General features: G+C 45.7%; 1 protein-coding gene across 1 annotated transcript in view; it reads left to right on the forward strand.

The window, feature by feature from the left end:
• MAMLD1 (mastermind-like domain containing 1) overlaps positions 1–21516 on the forward strand; it is a 35264-nt gene extending 13748 nt beyond the window's left edge. Inside the window, exons 4-6 of the mRNA XM_008942798.1 lie at positions 18507–18653; positions 20130–20211; positions 20498–21516. Coding sequence (XP_008941046.1) covers positions 18507–18653; positions 20130–20211; positions 20498–21516 — 1248 coding nt within the window. The remainder of the gene's footprint in view (positions 1–18506; positions 18654–20129; positions 20212–20497) is intronic.
• Positions 21517–23329: the final 1813 nt, after the last annotated feature.

A 23329-nucleotide genomic window follows, 5' to 3' on the forward strand; every position in this document is an offset into this window, starting at 1 on the left:
TCGTCCTTGGCTCGGCGATAGCGCTGTGCCGGCGTGGCGCTGGGGAGTGCTGGAGGCAGCGTGGCTGTCCCACCACCAGAGCCAGCCAGCACCAGAGAGCAGCCTCCAGGAGCCAAGGAACCCAGTCCCCCCATGCCAGGAGAAGCTGAGGACTCTTGTCTTAGCTTGATAAGGCAGCCTGTGTTTAGATTGCATTTGTTATTCCACCACAGAAGAAGTTAACTGAAGGTGCCGAAGTCAACATTGAGTATTCTGGTTTTTAATTTAAGCAACAAGTTTCCTCGTTTTGCAGCTCTCTTTGCTGAGGTTGGTGTGTGTTATGAGTGGGAAGGAGAGAATTAAAGCAAAATGTGAATGGGAAATTTGTAAACAACATGAATTTTCTGGTAAAAGTTTTCTTTGTGATGCAATGACTCACTTAAGGAATACAGTCGGGTTTAGTGCCTCTTTATACATGCAGTTAGAACCTGGTGCTGTTTTCTCTCACTGACAGTCTTGTTGGCTCTTGTTTACTTGAGGCAAAAATGCAGACTGCTCATACCTGTGTTGTTTGCTGCAGATTAACATCTGATTTCACAATCCTTACACATCTCACATTCCTACTGATGTAACCAGGAGTTACAGGTTCTCCAGGAATAGTGCAGGACTCTTGATGTCATTATTTGTGATTCTCTAGTTCCCCAAAGTGTGCTAAGATTTCTCAAACAGAAGTAGACTCATTTGATGTGTAAGTTCTTGTCTCATTAAAGTGAATTATTGTTACAGAAATGTGAATGGCATTCTATTATCAGAAGATATTATGTGTTTAATGGTTTAAGAGTGCTTAAGGTCAGCAAGAACAGAGAAATGCTGCTAACATCACCTTAGACTGTGTGATAGTCCTGAAATGTGAGTAATTCCTTCACTGAAAAGTTTTGCTAGACATGTCAGTTTTTAACTATACTTTAAGATTTAATCTAAAATCCCCATCATTTTTTTATATTATACTTTACTTAAAGGAAAAGAAAACCTGTCCATTTAATAAGAACATTTTTTATTAAGGAAAAATGTTGGCAGTGAGGGGGGCGGTGGACAAATCCATTTTGTGCCCAATCCAGAGTCTGAGCTTTTTCCAACATAGGTGGCATGTCTCTAAATTTAAAATTTAAAAAGATCTGTGGCCTTCATCGGGGACCTTAGGTGGAATAAGATTAGAAAGGAACTCCTGACGTTGGTACGCTGCTCCATTCTAGCTTCTAATAAATAAAACTACTGTGCTTTAGCTTACAGAGCCTTCCTCAAACTTCATACTTCATATAGAACTAAAATCTTGCTTTCTCTGTGATTTCTTATCTTTTCTGCTTATAACAATTTTGAGGCTTTTCACAAGATGAAATGCTGTCTAGTTGCATTTAAAATACACATTTTTTCCTATTTGTCTTGATTAAGGTAGGGGGAGGGTACCTACCTGATGTCTAGAATACTGTCAAACTTTACTGAAAGTAAAGTTGAATTGCACCCTGTTCTCTGAACAGAGCCTATGTTCTCCTCCTGGCTGAATACCAAGAGGCTTTTACTGCGAACACTTAGTTTTACACTAACATTTTCCAAATAAAACATTTTTGCCAATTTCTGAAGAAATAGCAGAACACGTACCACCTTAGACATGCTGGAAGGAGTCCTGCGCCGTGGATTATAAACTGAAACAGTTGGCCAGAATAAGGAATTAAAGTAATCCCTGATATTAGGAACATGAAAATGAGATGACCTTCTGTATATGCCCTGTGTGAGTCTCTATCCTAGTTGCACCATAGGCTTCCTTTTCTCGCTGTTCCTCCATACCTTCACTCTGCAGAAAACAAAAGACCAGCCACTCAGCTGGGAAACTGGAACACATGCTTGCAAATATTACAGACTTTAAATGCATTGTGTTTTTAACAGTAGTTCGTGATTGGAATGACAGGAAGGAAATGAGCAGAAAACATCCCATTCTATCTCTCTATAAAATCTTGCTTCTGCAAGATACAGTTACCACAATAATGATCGGACGCTAATTGATTCATTGTGCTGGGAGACAAGTGCTGAGCAGAGGAGCCAGCGGGGTCATTTTCTTGCTCCAGCTCCACTTTGGTTGTTTGCTGAGGAAGGGCAGGAGAGGGTTATAAAGCTGCTGCCACTACATTCAGTGCATGTTTTTCTCAGAAAAGAAGAGACACCGCCAGCCAAGATCTCTTTCCTTTGGAAATTGTGGCTGGGAAGGGCCCCTTTGGCTCAGCAGACAAAGTGGGCAGTCAGACAGCCCCTTTCCTGAATCCCAGGCAGGCACCAGACGGCTGAAGGAAGAGAGGCACCAGGGTGAATTAGATTGCCTCCTGCTTTGGACAGTAAGGCAGAGAGGCAAGCTTCATGGCTTTGCAGCTGTTCTTTTCTTCCCCTTCTCCCTCCCCTGCCCTTCTCTCCCTCCTCCAAGCTGACCCCTGCAGCAGCCGCAGCTCCAGCCCCGAGGAAACCTCCTCAACTTGGGGAGAAGTGTCAAACGTTTCTGGACTCCTTTTTATCTTTTCCCTCAAGTCCAGCAGCAAATGAGAAAAGAAGGGAGAGTATTAAGAAAAAAAAAAAAAAAAAGACACTTCAACCTAGCCTATTAATTGGTTGCTTTTTTTCTGGGTTAGTTTGTAGACTGGTTTGTGAGCACCGCTTGTGGCAAGGGGCAGGCTGGGGCAGGCAACGGGGCAGTGACAGGCAGATGTCTCGGGTGGCATCCTTTCGGGTGAGGCAGCTGGGTGCTATCACAGCATGTTCTGGCGTCCTGTCCGAGTGGACGAGCAGGGAGAGCCTTCGAAGGAGCCCCGGCACGCGGCATTCCCCCAGCAGGCTTGAGCAGACATTTAAGATTTCCTCGCCGGAGCCATGACGCCGTTCACGGAGCTCTCCCCGACTGCTGCCTGGCAGCGTGCGTGTCAGTTGGGGTTGATTTGGTGGTGCTCTTGCTGATAAAAGAGCCTCAACACCAAAAATGTTCTTGACCTGGCTATTAAAGGAAAAGCTTTTTTGAACCTCGGAGAACTTGCAGGGGTCACCAGCCCTCGAAAACTGGCTCAGGCCAGACTTGCAGATTTGCATGTATCTCATAATCCCAGACTGTCTGAACCTCATGTTTGTGCAGGAAACAGAGTTTGTGTTCTTAATTGCTCTCACTCCACTCCTGGATTTAAAAATTTTAAAACGTGTTTCCATGCCCTCGCAGTGAGACCACAATCAGCTTTCAGCTCACCTGCTTTGCAGAGAGGGGCTTTGCTTGTCTGCTGCTCAGCCAGCCTCTGTTCACCTCCAGCAGCAATGTCAAGCTAACCCAATTTTGCAGCTGGTATCAAGTGCCAGAGGCAAGCTTTGTAGATGTCTCTTTAATTCCTGCACTTGTAGAATTTAGTGTATATTTCCCCTCCAGTTCCACTGACTCACACAGTCCTTGGGGGTGGAGGTGGGGAAGAACAAGAAGGCTGTAACCCAGGTCTAATTTACTCATCTGCTAAAGCTAGTCGTCAACGAGCCTTTCCTGCCTCTGTCCACAAAGATAGTCCCTCTCGGGAGTCTGTTTGGCCTCCCAGTTATAATTATGGCATCAGTAGTTTCATACTTGACTATCCTCCTAGGCTGACTGCATCTCCTCTGCTGGGGTGTCATGTCTGGGTGATAGCATTGAAAAGTGAAGTGCCTGGAGAGCCGACAGCACAACACAGGGCATGCAGCCCTGGCACAGCACGCTGAGCTCTCCTACACCACGTATTTCCTGCGTATTTGTTACGATAGCCTTAGCGGCATTAATCTCAACTTGAGGTGGGCACCAGTGCAGGTTTTTGGCGTGTGTTTTTAAGGCACAAACCTGTGCCGGGGGTCTTTGCTCGGGGCCAGTGGAGAGATGGAGGGTGTCATCCCTGGAAAGGCAGCGCAGCTACCAGATGCTTTGGTGGTCAGAGGGATTTGTGTCTGTAAGAAATGGATTTAAAAATGAGGTACAGTAGCACGTAAGTGACTTTTTTTTTTTTTTCCCTTTTTTAATCTGTTCAACATGCAGGCTACAATAGCTCCACCAGTTAGATTTGAATTAGAACCGGCTCCACGAGGTACAAAGGCTTCAGAGCCTCACTGCGGAGCCGGAAATCCATTGTGGCGGCCTGATTAGTGCTGGTGAAATCGGAAACCTTTCTCAGGGCAGATAACCATCTCACAAATGAAAATATAACCTGTTAATCCTGAATTTTAACAAGGATGGTTATGCAACTGCAGGCCAAATCCAGGATGTGTCCTATCCCCGTGTTCCTTGGTGAGAAGGGATTTGCTGATAGGGAAGGGTGGGATTGTGCCCCTGCAGTACCCTCTCCCCACAGCACTCCTGTCTGTAGCCAGAAGCAGGAGAAGGGGTGCTGGGGGGTGAGGCTGAGCACAGAAACTGAGGTTTACATGTTGGGACCAACCTCTCTGAAGCTCTTGGCTGAAAAATCTTAAGATGAGGCTTTCATTAATGTTCCTCCCCCTGCCTGTCACGGCTGCCAAAGGAGGGGTGGTCTGGCTGGGGCCATCCATGTTTTTGCAGTTCCATAATAGTCCCTTTAATTATGGGTAACAATAGGTTCTGTTTTTTCCTATGTTAATAACAAGTTCCAGGGTATAAATAACTCTGCAATTAAAACAAAACACCTAACGATTTACCATTTGACACCTATGCAGCCTGCCAGAGCCTTGGCTGTGCAAGGAATTTTTTTCTCCTGCCCTGAATATTTTATAATTATTTTACAAAGAGCACATGGATGCTCCAGTCATTAAGAAATGCCAACCAAGGTACATTGTGGTACCAGGGAGCAGAGAACAAATGGCTACGCCTGTGCTGAGGCCATAGAGAGCTGTCTTTTCTGACATGCAGCTTTGGTTTGTTTGACTACTGTATATCGACCTTTGTTTTTTAAGAAGAACATGAACGATTGGGATTGCTTTATTGTAGGACTCATTAACTCCTTCAGAGACTTTGTGGTGTCTGCTGATAAGAGCAGAACACGTGTGGCCATGTGCTGCAGTCTGAAACACCTCTGCAGCTCTCCTGTGTTTGGATGTTTGCAGGCAGATGCTGCTTTGCCCTTGCTTTGTGCATTTGGAAGAGACAGTCTATATGTAGAAATACCTGGAAACAGGCCTGGGGACTCTAATCACATTGGCCAAGGAGATAGGGGCCGTGGGGAGAGGGGGATTCACCTCTGCTTTCAGTGGGGAGGCATGGAGCGCCGTCTCTCATTTCCAAGCCTGGCTGTGATGTGTTTGATGTGGAGCCTGGAAACAGAGTTGCTTAAATATACAAGCATGCCTAAAAATGTACAAATAAAAGCATTGCTATTTTAAGACTCTAAAATCAAGGATTATAAATAGCCCAGCTGGTGTGTTACTCCTGGCTGGGTGTGTCGGTCCTAAAACATCACCACAACTGTCACTTCCCTTTGAAGCGGCTTGTTGGCTAATGACTGTGGCAGTGGAGCCTCCTCTGCATTTCCACCTTCTCTTGATAAGCACAGGTCAATGATAAGATGCTCTCCAGGGTGACATGTCCATCACACAAGCCCTCGCTTTGTCTGCTTGGGCCTGTGAGCAAGCACAGATGGAAAGGTGGGTGCACACTGGTGGGGAGCTGGGATTCAGTGGTGGGAGGTAGCATTAGCAGGGTAAAGTGGAGCTCACTCTGCTGAACACAAGCCGTGGAGCCAGGACAATAAAAAAGGCAAAATAGTTGCATGGTTAAGCACTGTTTGGGGGCTTGTGGGATGTAGGTTTATCCCCCTCTATCATCAGCCTTCCTCTGCAACTGGTTGGGATTCATCTTCAGGCTTTCATCACTTAGGCTCCTCCTGTGGCCTGTGGAGGAAAAGATCTTTAGAGGGTAGTTTCACTTCACCCCAGTGTGCTCTCTGAGATGGGATGGGTGGTCTGCACCAAGGGAAGCCTGGACAACATGCTTAGGCTGGGCTCCTGTCTGCTGGAGGTACCTTTATTCTCCATTTTTGGAAGCAGCAGCGGCTGTGGTGATCCAATATACAAAAGTCTGAAGTTGAAAGTCATACAGGTACCTGATATCACTGACTTCTGCCTCAGAAAGCTTTTTCAATTATGTCTGTTTTTTCAGAGTGGTGGCTGGAAAGAAGCACCTTTGGTGGTGTTCCCCAGCCTCAGGACTGGCAGGCGGTTGGGGGACACGCTTTTCTCTGGTGGCTGTTTCCCAGAGGAATTCTGGCCAACTCCTGCACCAAGTAATGATAGGTTTATTTGCAATATATGGAGCCAGGAGACAACTCTGGGTGATAGGAATCTGGGGACTAGTAAACAAAAGAAGGCAAGGTTTGAACTCAAACTGTAAGAAGTCTTGTTTAGGTCTAAAGACAACAACTTTAAAAACAAATAATCACAGTGTTCAAAAAGGTCTGCAGTGGTGTGTCTCAGGACAAGGTGCAAATGTCCTGCCAAGCCCCTGCACTGCTAGGATGCCGAAATCTGGGTTATTCTAACAGGGAGCTCTAAGCAGCCTATACCCAGAAGGTGAAGAATAGGGAAGTTGTTGGCCACTCCTTTTCATAATAGTTAAAAATGGTCCAGGAATCTCTCCTGGTGTAACTGAGTCTTCCCCAGAAAGGAGGAGCTTTTTACATGTTTTTGCATGGAGGAAAGCCTGCAGATAGGCTGTGTCTAGCATCAGTAAAAGAAGCAAAACTCACCGATCTCTGAAGTTTCCAAGAGTTCATGCTGAATTCTTCCTCCATAGCCTGCTTGTAACACAGAGGGCTGTGTCCTGATCTGATGCTCCCTAGTGCAGAGCAAGCCACTTCTATTTTACAGTGATAGAGAAGATGATTTCCATCAGAAACTGAATGAGGATGACAGAAGTGACAAATAAAGATATTACGGGTTCAAAACCAATAAGCTGACAGCTCCATTTTCAAACCTGGATGTCTTGAACTAACGACCTAGATAGAATATTTTGGCAATCATCTGACTGCAGCGGGTACCTGTGTTCTCCATACTGCTGACAGTCAGGGAGCTTCTCGGGGTGGCCTGGACATGGATATGAGCAGTTATGGTAAGTCCTAGGTCAAATATCAAAGCCTCTGTCTGAAAGTGAAGTTGTTACTTCAGTGTGAAAATGGGGACTTCCATTGCTCGCTGTGGTGAGAGCTGCTCCTGGAGGGCAGCAGGAGGAGTGATTTAATGCTCCATGTCTTTTTTCTTTTACGCTGAACTCTTAATTACGCCTGCACTTCACTGCAGATTAGCAGGGAGCGCGGTGCCGAGCCCCAGACCCCCAGGGTGCGGCGAGTGCCCACATCTCCTCTGCCCTGGCCCTGGGGGCTGTTCAGAGAGATCTGTGGCCCTGCCAGGATGAACACACACACACACACACACACAGAGAGTTACGCTATGAAAAAACTCAGTTTGCTTTTTATTCCCCCCTCCCCTTCTTCTTTTCTATAATCATTGCAAAACAGGAACAAATGAGTGTGTCACTTTAAACCATGAAACCACTTAGTCCGTAAAGACTGATTTGGCGTCTTTGTGCTGGCAGTGACAGGCCATTGCCGAGCTCCATAGTGATCCCACTGTTCTCCTGCTGCCCTGCACCCCGCCGCTGCTCCCCACCCCCTCCGAGCTTTGCTCCGTGTTTGCCTGCCTCTGTTTTTGTGGTTGGTAACCAGCAAAAGAATGGAATGGATTTAATGATTTGTTGGCTGCGGTGCCGGCATGATTAAGTCAATAAAGCTGCAAGCTGAAAACAGTGTAGTTACAGTATATGACTTTAACCTTGTTAATGCATGTTTATGTCCTCCTGCCCACTGTATAGCTGTACATTGCATAAAGAAGATCTGACCAATCTTTAACCCATTAAATAATTCATAAAGTGAGAGCAGACATCAGCTACTTGCGGAGCGGATCAGTAACCATGGGGTCAGCAATAACTTTGGCTCCCTGGACCATATCCAGCATGTTTAAACTCTGGTGATGTCACCAGGCAAGCTTCTAACCTTAATCATTTGGATGGGAACAAAGGGAAGTTAACTGTTGACACGCGGTGTCTTTGCAGAGGAAGCCTTGCTTGTGCTCTGCAAGATCTCTGCCTCGCAGGGAGCACAGCCTGGCTCCAGCCTCCGTGCTGCTTTTGCACACTTCCCTCTTCCCTACAGCAAAAGTGTAGCTGGGCAGATGTTCAAAGGCACGTGTTTCACCTCTTGTCTTAAGTGATAGCAGCACCAAAATCTCAGGGAATTTCAGGGAAATGTTGGCTGACTTGAAGAGATGGTATTTGGAGGCACTTGGATTTATTTTTTTTTCATTGTGGATAAAATTGGAATGGAAAGTATGGTGCAAATGACAGAGAAGGACATACAACAGGGATGGAAGGGGACAGAATCCAGGGATGCAGGAGAGGCTGTGGAGTGAAGTAGGAGTGATCTCACCACAGTAGAAACTCTCCCAATAAAATATCAAGCAGGACTTGCAGGAAAATCCAAGGATTCTCACCCATAACCACCTCAGCCAGTGTCTTCTTTTCATACCAGTCAAAACACGGGATTGATTTCTCCTAGCACACAGCTGTCTTTACACAGCTCCTAGCTGGCACCGAGGGATTCTCCAGGTGTGGTGATGTCCGTGGCTGTTGCAGCAGCTTATTTTGCTGGCATGTCGGGGGTGAGTCACGGGATCACAGGCGTGTGGCCGGGACATGCTGCGCTCCGCTGGGCTGTGCAGCCAGGTTAGAGGCCCTGGGGGACCATTACAACTTGGTGCAGTTTAGTGCTGTTTGAGATGCAACCAGCTGCGGCCAGACCCAGAGGAGAGATGCAGAGGGGAGGACATGGCAAAAATCCTGTATGTGGAGTGAAGCAGAAAGGGCCCTTCCACCTCTCACCAGTGAGCAGCATGGAGCACAGTCCTGCTGCAGGCCTTTGGGGCCATAACCCATGGGGATGGGAGAAGCACCATTTCAGGAGGCTGGAGATGAAATCCCCATGCTGCCCAAGCAACTGACCCTCATCCTCCTGTTCAGGGAGTAACTTGTAATTCTTTTGAGGGGGGAACCAGAGACAGAGGACGAAATGGTGCAACTTGTCAATAGTCACGTGTAGAAATTATGTATGATGGAACTGGGAACTGAATCTGGTCTTGTGAGCCCGAGTCCATACAGCCAGCTTTTATCCTGTGACTCAGGCATGAAACAAACTCACCGTTCAAGATCATCATCTTCTTTAGAGGTGGCTTGGGAGTTCACCTTTAATGATCCCATTTTCTGCGTCTCCTTCTGACGAATTGCACGCTCACAGTCTCATGAGCTAACCCTCCCCTGTGTGTCCAGAGGGATGCTTGCTTGTGCAGGGGCACCCATGGGGGGCTGGCGTGCTGATCTGCACAGCGTGGATCCGGGTGTGCTTGCAGACAGACCTCTACGCTGTGCACGTCTTCATCTCTAGAACTACTGGGGGTATTAAGGCACCCAGGTAAAAACTCTCCTGTGGTCATTTGTGAGGCAGATGGTTGCATACCGCAGAGCATATCTCAGAATCCACTACATCAGCCCAGGAGTGAATTTTCTGGGTGCCAAAAGATACGTACTTTGAGTTGGAGGTTAGAGCCGGCACCTTCAGTCTGCTGTTGCCAGCATCTGCAGCCAGAGACCGTTGAGCTGATGGACCCCCAGAGCTTGTGCTGATTATTCTCAATCAGTTATTCCCTGTTGTTTTATGGGTGTGCTAATGAAGACTCTCAAATTAATTCACTCTGCTTTTTTATTGATTGGTTTGGTTTGGTCTTGCCATAATCCTGAGCAGCAGTCTCTGCTTCAGAGAAGATGCTCCAGCATTTATGGCAAGTCAAATCTGATCTGAGTAGAAATTCCATGTTCCATTTTCTTTGTTTTTAGCTTGTAACATTGTGTGATGCACCTGAAAATCTTTCCTTACTGGTCTATTGATTTCGATGAATGAACCCACATATACCTAGTGATGTTTTATTATCACTCACCCACCATAGGGTGGTAATTTTTGTGCATTGACTGCATTTTTTTTTCTGCTTGATGGAAAACAGAGTCGCTCCAAGCATATGCTAATGCTGAATTGGGGGGTCCCAACTTCTGACCCATAGCTAATATCCTGCAAGTCACATGAAGCTACCAATGATTCTTGAGCTGGAGTTCGAAATGCCTACATTATCAGCAAATAAGCACCATTAATTGCTTCTAATATGTCATGCAGTGGTTAAATGACAAGATCCTTATTAATATGCGTGTATATCAGCCTTTTCAGTGTGTGTGAGGGGGAGTATGAAGTGGTAAAATTATTTAAAATTAGTGGGGAATATTTACAGGAAGGCATAAAGAACTGTCAGTTGAGGAAAGCGGCATTTTATGTTCTTGTCCCAGATGACCTTGCTCCAAGGACAAATCAGAGCTTGATGAAATGAAGCTGCAGATGGCTAGTGATCTCAACTCTGTAATAATGAAATGACACAAGAAAAAAATGAGACATCTACAGTTTGTAAATACAATCTGAATGGAAGGGGAGAAAAGGAATTCTTAAGGGGAGATTGAGTTGACTTGGTTACAGCAGTTCAGCTTCGGGTGTTTTAATAATAATTTCCATTTTAAAAAATAATGGAATTGCTCCTTGTTCTCCATACGCAAGGTCACCTTAATACATCTTTCTTTTTTAACATGTCAATATCTTGGTTTTAAAAATTTGATCATGAGGACTACCTAGTCACAGCCTACTTTGTATCCATTATTTTTAGCATATTATTTATCACTGCATTTTGTTTTGTAAGTTGTGTTGGTGATTTTTGGCACCTGATGGGGTAGAGGATCTGATATAGCCATTTTAGATGTTTGAATAGTTTCATCTAGTAGGAAAGAGTAAGCTTGTGAGAGGTTTAATATTGCAAAACTGATGTGATACTTTGTGCCAGGGCGTGCTTTATTTGTGCACTTAGATGAGAAATCAAGAGCAGGTACTGTTGGGTTTTGCATGTGGGCAGATTTTCATGCAAAGGGCTTCTCAGAAGCAGTTAGGCAGCCAGCTGCTATTGCAAGTTAACAAGACTTGGGCATCTGCCTCTGCAAACTGAGCCTTTGCATGGGAAGGAAAAAGAAATTAACGGAAACATTAACTTAGAGAAATGAAGGGATTCACAAATCTCTGTGATCCAGACCACCTCACTGCAGTACACAGCACTGTTCAGAAATTGTAAGCTAGAGAACTGATTTCTCCCGTTAGCTCAAGATTTTTTGACTTTCATGTTGTTAGAATGAAATCTTTGCGCTTTTTTTGTGGTCAGATCTTTTCTGCTCTCCCTAACAGATAAATTCACCAGCCAGTCGTTGCATTTCTCTGTAGCAGTTTCCTCCGGGTGCTGAGCTAACCCGGCTCCTTTGGAATCTCAGCAACACCTCTGAGAGCACGCCTTGACATAACACAAGGATTACTTGAGTCAAACTACTTTATAGATACGAGATGTTGTAGTTTGTCATCACAGCTAGTGCAGCCTTGTAGAGACAGGCAGAAGGACTAACAGCCAAAATTGGGTGAGATAAATAGGGTTTTGGATTATCTCATTGAATTTATAGGCAAGCTGCCCTCCATGGGAACAAGAGCTTGGTGTCAAGGGTTGGAGAATCATGATAGCTGTACAAGCCAAATGTTAATATTTTGTTCTTTGCAGAGAATTCAATTTTGCATCTTGACTATATGTTATAGAGACAGGTACAGAACACCCATCTCTGCATCTTTGGGTGTATACACATAAAATCAAAATCAGACACAGTTTATGTTCAAGTATGGTGGTGATATTCAAAATCACCTTTATGTTCAAAGGCTGGTGGCAATGAGTCCAGCCCTAGAGCATTGCTCTCAGGTGGAAGAAATATGTGTTAACACTGCAGGTCACCAGGCCCCATTGCCATCAGGGGTCTGGCAGAGCCTCCATGGGTCTCTAGTCCTCATGGAAGGTTTGCCTTTCACTCAGGATAGTGGACCAAAGCTGTTCAGTGGGCTGCCTTTACCCATGGCCTGGGAGTTTATCTGGGCCAAAGGATCCATTTGCAGGGGAGCTGCTGTTGCTGGAGCCTTGCCTGTGCCTCCTCGCAAGCCCTGCAGTCCCTGGGAGGTTGCGTGTGTCTGTGATACACCAGCTCTCCCATCCGTGTTGTGCCTCAGGCTTTTGGCTGTTTCCAGAGCTGTTTCTCATATTCTTTCTAACAATGTGGTGCTGGTAACAGCATCACAGCTTGATTTCCACTTGCCTGCTAAAGGGTGCACTTCCATCTAAGAGAAAAATCACTGTTGAAATAATTCACTCTGGGTTTTCTGTCTTTCTGTTTCCCTGATTGCTGCTGCTCTTCAACGGCATGTTCTGGTGGATGAAACCAGCTCTGAAAATATTGGTAGAGTCTTTGCACAAGAGCTTTAACAAATTCAATTAATTTTTTTAAGAAGGTGGACTCAGTTTTCATCTAGTTAAAATCCTGGGTGCAGTTTTAAAAGCACTTTAGATACTTTGACGGGGTTTGGTTTTGTTTTGTTTTGTTTTGTTTTGTTTTGAACAGCATGTAGTATAAGAACAGCTATAGGGAAATTAGTGTTTCATCTGCTTTGCTTGAAGGGAAGAGATCCTGATGCAATTGCTAGCCAGGTGTGGTGGTCTTGTCATTGCTCCTAGCAAAGAAGGAGGACTACCTTTGAAGGAAGCTGTGCATGCTCCTGCCATAAGAAAAGAAAGAAAAACTTAAAAGATTTTTTTTTAAAATGAAAGTGTATACCCACAGATCACTTACAGTCTTCAAACAAAGCCTTTTCCTGACTGACAGCCCCCAAGATAAGCTTAGAAACTTGAGTCTGGTAGTATTTCACATGCTTGTATATCAAGTAAATGGGTGAAAGATGTATAAAAAAAAAAAAGATCCACTGAGCTGCGCAGTTTGTTTTATCAATGTTCATACGTTGCGTTAAAACAAACAAGCAAACAAACAAAAAGCTTTGGAGCATTTCTGAACTGAAAGGTTGTTTTATCTTGAAGAGCATTTCTGAATGAATGTGAGCTGAATAGAGGAAACAAAAAAGACAAAAAACTTCCAAAGAGCAAACAGAGAGTTTTGTTAAAGGTGAGAAGCAGAAGCAAGCATACATAACCCCTGATTTCTGTGTGAAGCAAATGGTCATGGGCACCTCACAGACACCACACTCTTCAGTGGGTGACACGGTGGTTCTGTCAAACCACAACCCTGGATTTGTGTGCTTTGTTTGTATACGTTGGCCAAACGGATTCACCCTCTTAGCATCTACTTGGATTAACAGCTGCAGAGGCTGTGTCCTCCTTTGTAAAGGTGGCATCGAGGTTTTCTGTGAGGCTGCTCGTGGCTACTGGGCACCATGAGTCTGTGTGTGGCTTCTCTGTAGATCTAAACATGAAACTCTTAGATCCATAAAATTCTGTGAGTGAGGAAACTGTAATAGTATTAGTGTCTTAATGTTTAGCTTGTAGTATTTGTAGAGTCATTGTGTCTAGGAGTCTTAGTCCTGGAATTCATAGTGAAGTGCTGCCCAGGCCTTAGAGCCCCACCAAGGAGATGCAGCGCACCCACTAGAAAGGAGACAGGCAGGAGCACAGGGAAATGCAGAGGCATTCGTTTGAAACTGGTATTTGCATTTCCTCAGCAGAGTACCATACGTAGCAGATGTTCTTAAAATACAGAACAAAACTCAGTTAATGAAACTTCACCCCACCCCTCGAGAATAGGTGTCCCTGCTGTGAGTACGGATCCACCCAGGGTCCCTGGCCGAGCAGATCAGTGGCATGGGCTCCTGTGAAGTCCCGTAGCCACAGCTTTTTTTTTATTTCTTTTTTTTTTACACGTGTGGTGTCTTGGTAAATATTTCGAGCTAAGTTATCTTTGGTTAGAAAACAAAAGTGGTGGAAAAAGCAGTTTGTCTCTTTCTCATATTTACAGAAAACATCTACCCTGAGTGACCCGTTTCGTTGGTCTTTTCATTTTATGCTGGGGTGCTGTGGCTTGTCTCAACAACCCTTCTGTTTTAATCTCTGTGGTTACTGGATTCATACGGATGCCCCATTGAAAGTGGACGGAATATTTCTCAAATCAGCAGCATCTTTTGAAAGGGAATAAACTTTTAAAATGCAGATATTAGATGCATTTTTAATTAGACACATTTCTGTTCTCCCACTGCTACTAAAGCTTTCAGTTAGGAAGTGCAGTTCTTCCCCCTCTCTGCAAATACCTTCCGAAATTTGCAAAGCTGCCTGTCTCTCTCTCAGTAACCTTGCTGTGACCTGGTTATCTGTTAGAACCACAAAGAATTCAGTCTCTAATTAGTCCATCTGTTAACTATTGAAATTCATGGCTTAGTTTCATTGTCTGGGTCTGTAACATAATGCTGAATGGTCTCACCTGGCAGCTTATTTCTTATAAAGCAAATGTGCCTTTCCAAGAGCCATTTTGGTGCAGATAACTGTCTTTTCAGCATTGGACAAATGACTCTGTCTAGCAGCCTGCAGTCCCCTCCATGCCCTCACTGAAATAAATTGTACATCTCCAATAGCTCTGGGCTTAAGTCAATACAATTTAACATGTACATTTCTTTGTTATATTTTTTGGAGTTATAACGTAAGAGCAGATGGGAAAGTTTAATAATGATAAATGAGTTTAGTGTTTTCTCATAGTCTGAAAAAACAATGAATGCTCTTTATTGAAGATTAGAGGGATTTTTACATATTTGCCAAAGAGCGATTAAAGCCCTAGCTCAGATCCTAAGAAAGTCTTGCTTTTAAATTCTTTTTGGACTGTTTGTTAATGAGGATTCAGAGGAATTAGGGGCCATAAATTTCTTCATTCTCACTTAAGTGAAGCCACAAAGTGATTACTGGATGTATAACCAAGTGCTGAGGACTGGAGTTTATCAGCTGCGTTCTCACAGAACAATTCATCTCCGCGCTTATTTACTGCAGCGGTGCCTCTCGTGTGTAATCAGATGATGGGGCTGGGCAGGTTTAGCTCATCAGTGGATTTTTAGAAGGATGTAGATTCATAAATACACGAGGCAGGTCTCAGTGGGACTGTTCACACACTTCCATTAAGTGTGTGCCCAAATGTTTTGTTGGACCAGCCCCACGCTCGCAACAATCGGACACAGAAATCTGCAGATGTGTTTGCCCAGCCTGAACAGCCCATTGTGCACAGGCTGGGCAGCTGGGAGGGACTGGTTTCACTGGGCTGGGCAGCAGCTGTCACAGTTACAGCCAGGGGCTGAGTGTGGGCACAAACAGTGCCCCTTCCTGCAAACCTGGAAGCTGTGTCTTTCCTCCGTCCCGTTGAAATGAGTGTGTGAGATGCTAAGTGAAAACCATGGAGCCCCGGTGCCTGTTGGCACAGACACTGCCACACTGGGAGCCCAGGGCGTGCTGCAGGAGCTCCAGACCTGCCGTCCACAGTTTGCCTAGCAAGAGAAACATGTGCTCTCCAACACGTGCTCTCCAGTTCCAGGTCTATGTGGTGGGCTGTTTGGTTAGGGTTCTGCTCGTTTGGTGTTTGAACATGAGTTCCTGGAGTGAAAAATGGAAAAAAGCCTGATACCTACATGCAAACACTTTTTTTTTTTAATGAGGTTGAAGAAAAAGAATCCCCTGTAGCTGTCAGTACCGTCCAGTGGAGCTTACAGCTGACTCAGCTCCACAACCCTTTGTGTGTGAACACCCGCTTCCATCGTTCCCAAATTTGGAGCTAGAATTCTCTCTTTGCTGTCTCCTTGGATTTTAAAACGGGATAGTCCAAACTACAGTCAAGTTAAGATTATGGCTTGTTTGGCTTGGCCTTACTGTGGGAAGGAAAGTGATTTTTCTTGGGGAGTGATGAAAAGGAAATATGTTTGAAGTTCATTAACCTTTGGTACAGATAGCAGTGTCCTTTAGACTACACCGGAGCTATTCTTAGTCATAACGTTTAAGTGGTTTTTTTTATTGTAAGGGAATACAGTAGTTCCCACTAGTGGTGAAAAGAGAGAATTTTTTCCTTTTTTTTTTTTTTTTTTTTTTCATTTTTTATTCTTCTTTCTTAGCTTAACCTAAATGTGAACTGTAGAAGGCAGAATTTTGAATTCATTCCTTGTCTTCCCATATATGCTATTTTGTCCCAGTTTCCCCAAAAGCAATATTTATATCTATAGATTGTTTCTTTGCTGGCTAATTAAGTGTTATACAACTTTGCTCTGAAACCTCAGCAGCCCATTCTGTGTATTTGCAAATGAACTTTGCTGATTGTCATTATTGCTATAGGGTGCCTGCAGAAAATCCCATATAATTAAGCTCTTGTACTGCCGCAGCACAAGAGCTGCAATTAGTGATGTGATTTACACTTCTTTACCATTAATAATATGGAAAAATCAACATTATTTTCTTGATGATGTTTAGGAGAAATTAGAACGAGGTGGACATGATTAGGAAAAGAGACTTTAATGTTATGACTTGTTAATGCAATAGCCCTGAGCAAGACATCAGAATGATTGTCCTCGCACTAAACTATCTGCTTCAGTAAGCACAGCCCCTCTGCACGCAACAAGACAAGTTTGGAGGAAATTGGATAGATGGCAGGGATTTTGGCGGTATGAACATTTCAGTGTCTTTCATGTGCAGAGTACACAAACTGATTCCCTCCACTTTCAAATATTCCCCTAGAGGCAATCTGCATTATTCAAAGCTTAACTGTGGCTGCAGAATCCTGTCTGACATGAAAGCAGAGTGCTAGCTTTACATGAACTTTCATACTTACATCTGTAGTAAATCATATTTACTTTTTTCCTCCCCTCCCTCTTTTTCCATGGGAGAGAGGGAGTAAAATGGGTAGGAGGGAAGGGGGAGGAGGAGAGATGTCCAGCAGAATTGTAAGCAAAGCATCAGTAATAAAGTCTAGTCTTATGAGACTGCCCATGAATAGGAATGATAATGAGAGCAGTGATGAGCTGCAGGTTTGTGTCTTTTAGTAAATTATCTAGCAGGCATTTACATTTCATCAATTGTGCTTTTGCATAATAGACCAAAGTGCTACAACAAAAGGAGGCACCATAAAAATGAGTAATTTCAGTGACCTTCTCGGTAATCGCTCTTCCAAAGAACATCTTGGAAGGAGTTGGGTGATCGCTCATGGTGAAGCTGCTGTGGAAAGGTGCCCTAGGCCCGAGAAGCCTGCCTAGTGACAAATGCCTTCCAAGGCTTTCTTCTGGCCACTCTGAAACATGGCTTGTATCCTGTTTTCTCCATCTGAGCGTGCTTCTAATTGTCAGATGTCAAAAGGCAACAACTATTTTCTTCTTGCTTATCTCCTGATAACATTGATTCTTAAACAAAGGATGTGGGCTTCCATTCTGAAAACAAAGGAAGCATGGCCCGGCTAAGGATGCTGGATATAATATACATACTTCTCCCTGCCAATAATAACAAAACATCATAAATAATATAGAAGCAGGATGTGAAAATGGAGGGAGGGGAATACACGGGTACTGCTGTGCCTGGGTGCAGCACTTAGGGGATCGCTTTCTTTCTTGTCCTCAATGAGGCCTTGGCTTCTTCTCTCTCATTTTGCTCTTCTATTTCCCTGACTACCTGCCAGCTCCTAAGATGTTTAGTCTTCAGGGTTTTTAAAATTCTTTTTCCCTTTTGGGTTGTGTCTTCATGGTGTTATTGTGATTTTTTTTCCTTTCTCCCCACAATGCTCTTTCTATAGAGGCAAGTCCTCAGCTGTAAAAAGTCAACTCAGATGTGGGGACTTACGGCGAGGTCTGTTTGCACCAGCCAGGAATCGGGCCCAGTGCGTTACCGGCCTGTGCCCAGCCATGACCCGACCTTGTATGTTCGCATGTTCTCCTCTCCTTTCACAGCTGGCTCTCCTCATTTGTCCAATCATGGAAACCACAAGAACCACTTCAATCATCACTTCATGATGTCTTTCTGGGTCCCTGATCTGATGGCACCTTTTCTCCTCTTCTGCCTTGAGCTTGCTGTTTTCTTCTACTGTAGGCTTCTCCTTTACTTTCAGTTGCCAAATCCTACTCTGATGCAACTTTTCTTTCCGTAGGTCGTTCAGTGTAACAGTTGGGGAACTGGTGGGAAATGTGACGCTTTACTCACATCCCTTCTGCCAGCCAGGCAGCCATGTGACACCAGTAGTGGTAGTGAATCAGTCCTGTAGCCTTGGACTAGTCACAAAGAATTTGGATTAAACTTTTGCTTCTCCCACTTCTTCTTGTAATCATCCCCAGAAATCAGAGCAGTCCCTCACTGTCCCTCACTGTCCTCACCGTGACGTGCAGGTCCCTGTGAATCCACAGGGTGCTTTCGCCTTGGGACTGCCAAAGACCAGAGAGAGGGCATCAGCAGAGAGGATAAAGGCTTCTCTTGTTATCTCCCTGTTGAGATTAATTTTCTTTTTTCATCTTTCTTGGCAGGATCAAAATCCTGGAATTGTTGCCAGACTTCAGGAGCCGGGCTCCATCCCAAGCGGAGGCTCTGTGCCGGCACCAGCCACGGTGAACGGCTACACGATGAGGAACCATTTACTGAAGCAGCAAATAATGAAACGGCAGCTGATGCAGGTACAGTGCTGGGTGCCTCTGGGGGTTGTTGTGCCGTCCACCTCACTGGGAAGGACAGGACTAACTGGAATGGGGAAATGACCAGTCAGCAAACACTAAAGGAGTGACCCTGGAACTGCTGGGTTGAGTCACAGCGGGGCTGTGGTGAATCCAGGATGTCATGCCCAAGAGAAGCCAAGGCCAAGGGCTGCTCAGCAAGTCCAAGTGCAGCTCTGCCCACTCATATGCAAGGGAAGGATTCAGTCACCTCCGTATCATTGCAGTCATCCTTGGCCAGCCGCAGAGTTGGGAGGGAAGATGCAGAGAACGGAGGCTTGGAGCGTGAGTCAGCCCCAGCATGATGTTCTCCATGCTTGTCTTGCACTCTGGTTGCCAGGGGATTTACCAGAGCAGATGTTAGACTCCAATTTATCCTCGACTTGACTAGACTCTAGCGACAGAAGTCCTTGTACAAGGTTTTTGACAATGCTGTGTGAAGGAGCAGGGATGGGGGAATCCCACAGATGAGTTGCGTGAGGCAGGACTGAACATGGGCCTCTGACCTTCTGAGCATGCTGCTGGATTTGGGTCAAGGAGGCTCATTTCTTTGGATGGGAAATGAGAAGTAGCTCAGTAAAACCCTCAACAAAACACTGTCCTGTTCATTGATTGAAGTCCCTTTCAAAACCAACTCTGCCTCCTTGTCATCAGTTGGCTTCAGGCTTATCTGTGCTGCTCTAACACAGCAGGAGCCAAGCTCAGTTTCCACAGTCCATGGAGAGATTCCCAGATGACAGCTGCAGTCCACAGCAGCAGTGCATGTCGGTGGTGGTTTCTGGGGTTAAATGGTGGGAGATGCAAATCAGGTGACTTGGAGAAAGCCAGCAACACCTAGCTCAGTGAGCACCTGCTAAGGATCCCTGGCTTCCTGTGGTTGACTGCGGTGTTCTGGGTACAGTGTCAACCAACACAAAAGGTGATGGTGCACACAGGCAGAGCCATCCTCCAGACAGAGTAATGGCCACCAGCAGTCTCCTGTTTGTCAATGTGTCCCTGCAACACTGCCACAGATTCTGTTCACTAATAGACTTTTGGGCACCTTTTGTCCCTGGAACATGTCCAAATAGCACCAGAGGTGCTGGGGAGACAGCAGGACTCCTGCAGCCTCTGGCTGTGCTGCACTTCACTCAAAAGCTGCTGAACGTGAGGGTCTTCATGTTCATGCAGCTCCCCTTGGGCCTTGGGCTACCTGCACAGCATCTGCTGAAGGCTGCACTTAGCAATCCTGCGCTCTTGTCAGGACACCTTGGCAAGAAGGGGCATGGCAGCAATTAAGACCTGGTCTGAAACGAACTGTCGGGGATGAGTCTCATCAGAGGTGTGTGTGTGTGTATGGGAGAGGTTTGTAATGATGACAGTGGCTGCACTTCAAGTGTCTGCTGCTCTTCCTGCTTGTCAAGAGACTGCAACTTGATTATGATGCCCCTTGTTTTCCAGGAAAAGCAGAGGCAGAACATGCTGGGAGTAACACCTGAGCAGAGGAGTTTGTTTGCGGCTCAGCAGATGAATCAGTTTCAAGGTAAGGAGGGCAACAGCACGCTGTAAAGGGCCTCGGTGAGCCAGGGCCTGGGGCCCAACGAAATCCAGGGCGCTTAATGATCCTCTGCCCTGAAACTAAAGCATTTCACATTTCATCATATATCATGCGATTCACCTGTTTCCTTATTGCTCCAGTAACAACCCTGTTACAAAGAGCACAGAGGAGAGGTAGTGAAAGACAAAGACAGAGCAGCAGCCTTCTGAGGCCCTGCCACATCTCGGGGGTGGACGCGTCCTCTCCAGCTAACGTGTCTCTTTGTACTCAGCTGTGCAGCCGCCCCTGCCCGCCGACTGCAGCCAGGTGATGCCAGCTCCTCCGCCCAACCACCGCATGCTGCCGTCCAACCCAGCCATGCTCCAGGGCACGCTGGGCTCCGGCATGGCCCCGGCCCCTGCCAGCCAGAGCAGCGGGTCCATGGTGATGATTCCGCACAACCCCAGCAAGCAGCAGGGGATGTTTCCGCCTAACTCTGACTTTAATATCCCGCTGCGGCCGAGCCAGAACTCGCTGGGCATGAACTCGGGGTGCCAAACGGGACACGGGCACTCTGCCGCGCAGCCAGCAATGCCGATGGCAGGCTTTGGTTCCACCTCCTTAGCAAATCACTCTGCAACTCAGCAGCACCTGAGGCAGCCTAGCGTGCCAAGAATCCCCAACGTCTACCCCAGCACGTCTGCCCAGATGTGGACGCCGAGCGCTGTGCCGAGGATGCCAAATCAAAGCCAAATGGATGCCAGCATGCAGCAGTTCTCCAGGAACGCTCTCTTCTCCAAACAGAACGCGAGGCCGAGCGCGCCGGGGCAGCAGTTCTCCCAGCAAGCCGTAGTGCCACCTAATCAGATCGCTCCCGGCGTCCAGGTCAGGCAGATGCAAAAACTGAGCATGGGGCAGTCTGGCCAGGGCTTGGGCTCAATGAGCAATCAGAACTTGAGACACAATTTAACCAGAGGACCGTTGCCAGCTATGAATGTTATGAAATCAATGCCACAGGGAGTGTCTGGCTTTAACCAGCTGAATCCTGCCTCAGGCCTCGGCCCGCCCAGCTACCCTTCCACAGGCCAGCCTCCCGAGGCCTTCGGCAGGATGGGTTCCACCTCCGAGCTGCCGCAGTACGACTTCATGTCCCAGCACAGCAGCTCCGTCGTGCCTGCGAACTGCAGCGACGCTGACTTCCTCGACTCCCTCATGAAGAACAGCAGCAGCAACGACGAAGAGTGGTTGAACAATCTGACAATGATAGACGACATTTTGGGACAGCACGCGCAAAGCTCCGGACACGTTTAGCTCGGAGAGGAGGAGCCTCGTTGTAAATAACGTACGTGCGGCTTTGGAACGTGATGAGCGACCCGGGGGAGCCGCCGCCTCTTTCGATACGGAACGAACAGACTCGGCCAATTCTTTGCCTGTATCAAAGTTTAATATTGGCAGTTTTTCAGATGACTGTATATATTTGAATATTTTGTAAATTATGTTTTCCTAAACCTTAAATGTAGAAGTATTTATACTTCTTTGCTGGACTGTTTGTAAATAAATCTATAGCATAACTTTTGGTTTTATTATAGGGATTTCATTATACCAAGTTATAAATATGCAAATAATATTGTTAGTTTCAGTAATACTGTGTATTACATCATAAAATACTTATGTTTTTGACATAACTTAACACATGAACTAGGGGTGTCATTGCAACCAGAGTAAGCAGAAATCAAATGTGGCATCTGTTCTCCCATTTCAAAAGGAAAGAGCGAAAAGTTGCATTAAAAAATATTAAAATCTATAAAAACGAGCTGCCGGTCCCCTCGTAGCTCAGTCGTGCAGCCCAGTTCTGGTATGTAGATCCCATCCGGGCTCCTGGCGCGCTGAAGGACCTGCCCACAGAGATCCGTGAGCGAGCTCCCGGGCACGTTCCCAGCTCCATGCACTGCGGCAGGCGCACCGGAGGCCGTTGAGGCTCAGCCTGGGGAGCAGGCGTGGGGCAGGCACTGCCCAGCACCCTTCAGCGAGAGGGCAGCTCTGGTTTGCGCACCTCTGCCATGTATATTTGTAGTGTACAGGTGATTTGTTCCTGGTTTTAAGGCTTTTCATAATTTCTGTTTTAATGTGAGACTTTTTTTCAGGGGAGAAGTCTATAAACATTAATAGTTAATTTTTGATGTTTTTCTGTCAGCTACTATTGTCCTATGTATATTTAAGAGTCTGTTTATAAAAGATTCACTGTACTGTAAACTTCTTAAAATGTTCATACTTTGTGTAATCATATTTTACTAGTCACGTCATACTTCGCAATACATTTGTAATATAACGTCAGCTTCAAGCACAGAATGTTTTTTTCTTCATACATAATAAACTGCCGGGGGAAAATTGCATATACTTTATGTGCTCATTTCTCAGCTACAACATTTCATACCTGCAGATATTTGAATTAATTTGATTTTTCCAGGATGCTACAACGTCAATCTAATAACATGTACAAATGCGTGTGTGCTGTTAGTAGAAGAAATGGGCTAGACAAAGAGTTGAAACAGGCTTTAATTTTATTTTAAGATGGGATTTCTTAGTCCCACTCTCCTTTTCTAGGGTAATTGTAAGTGAATGTGAAATTAATCTCTGTTGGTGTTTTTTTGTTTGGTTGGTTTTTTACATAGCGTCACATTTATTGAAGTAAACAGTTCTTGTATCTAAATGCCCCTATCAGTTGGCTTTTCAGAAAATAAAGCCAGGCCCAGTGTGAGGAGGGCTGGGGGGCCACGCTGCAGTCCCACCTTGCTCATTCACTGATGCCTCTGAGGGGGGGGGTGGGTATGGCACGTCCCTCCTTTGACAGAGACATCATCTGATGGGAAAGCTGGTGCCTGCCCTGGGGGAGGTGAGGCTGGGAGGGAGGGTAGGAAGGAACAGGAAAATTTTAGCAGTCTTAAATAAATGAGCAAATAGAATCTCTAGCTAAAATTGCCTTGTTTAAACAGAGACAGATGTTGCCCCAGTGTCCTAGAGGTGGTGGAGGAGAGATGATGGTGCTGCCCTTTGTCCTGAGCATGCTGTGGACATGGAAAGCTTGAGGAAATCTCCTGGGGGGACCTCCCTCATGCTGGAGGGA

This window comes from Merops nubicus, unplaced genomic scaffold (genome assembly GCF_000691845.1).
Source record: "Merops nubicus isolate BGI_N331 unplaced genomic scaffold, ASM69184v1 scaffold28420, whole genome shotgun sequence".
NCBI classification, from domain to species: domain Eukaryota; kingdom Metazoa; phylum Chordata; class Aves; order Coraciiformes; family Meropidae; genus Merops; species Merops nubicus.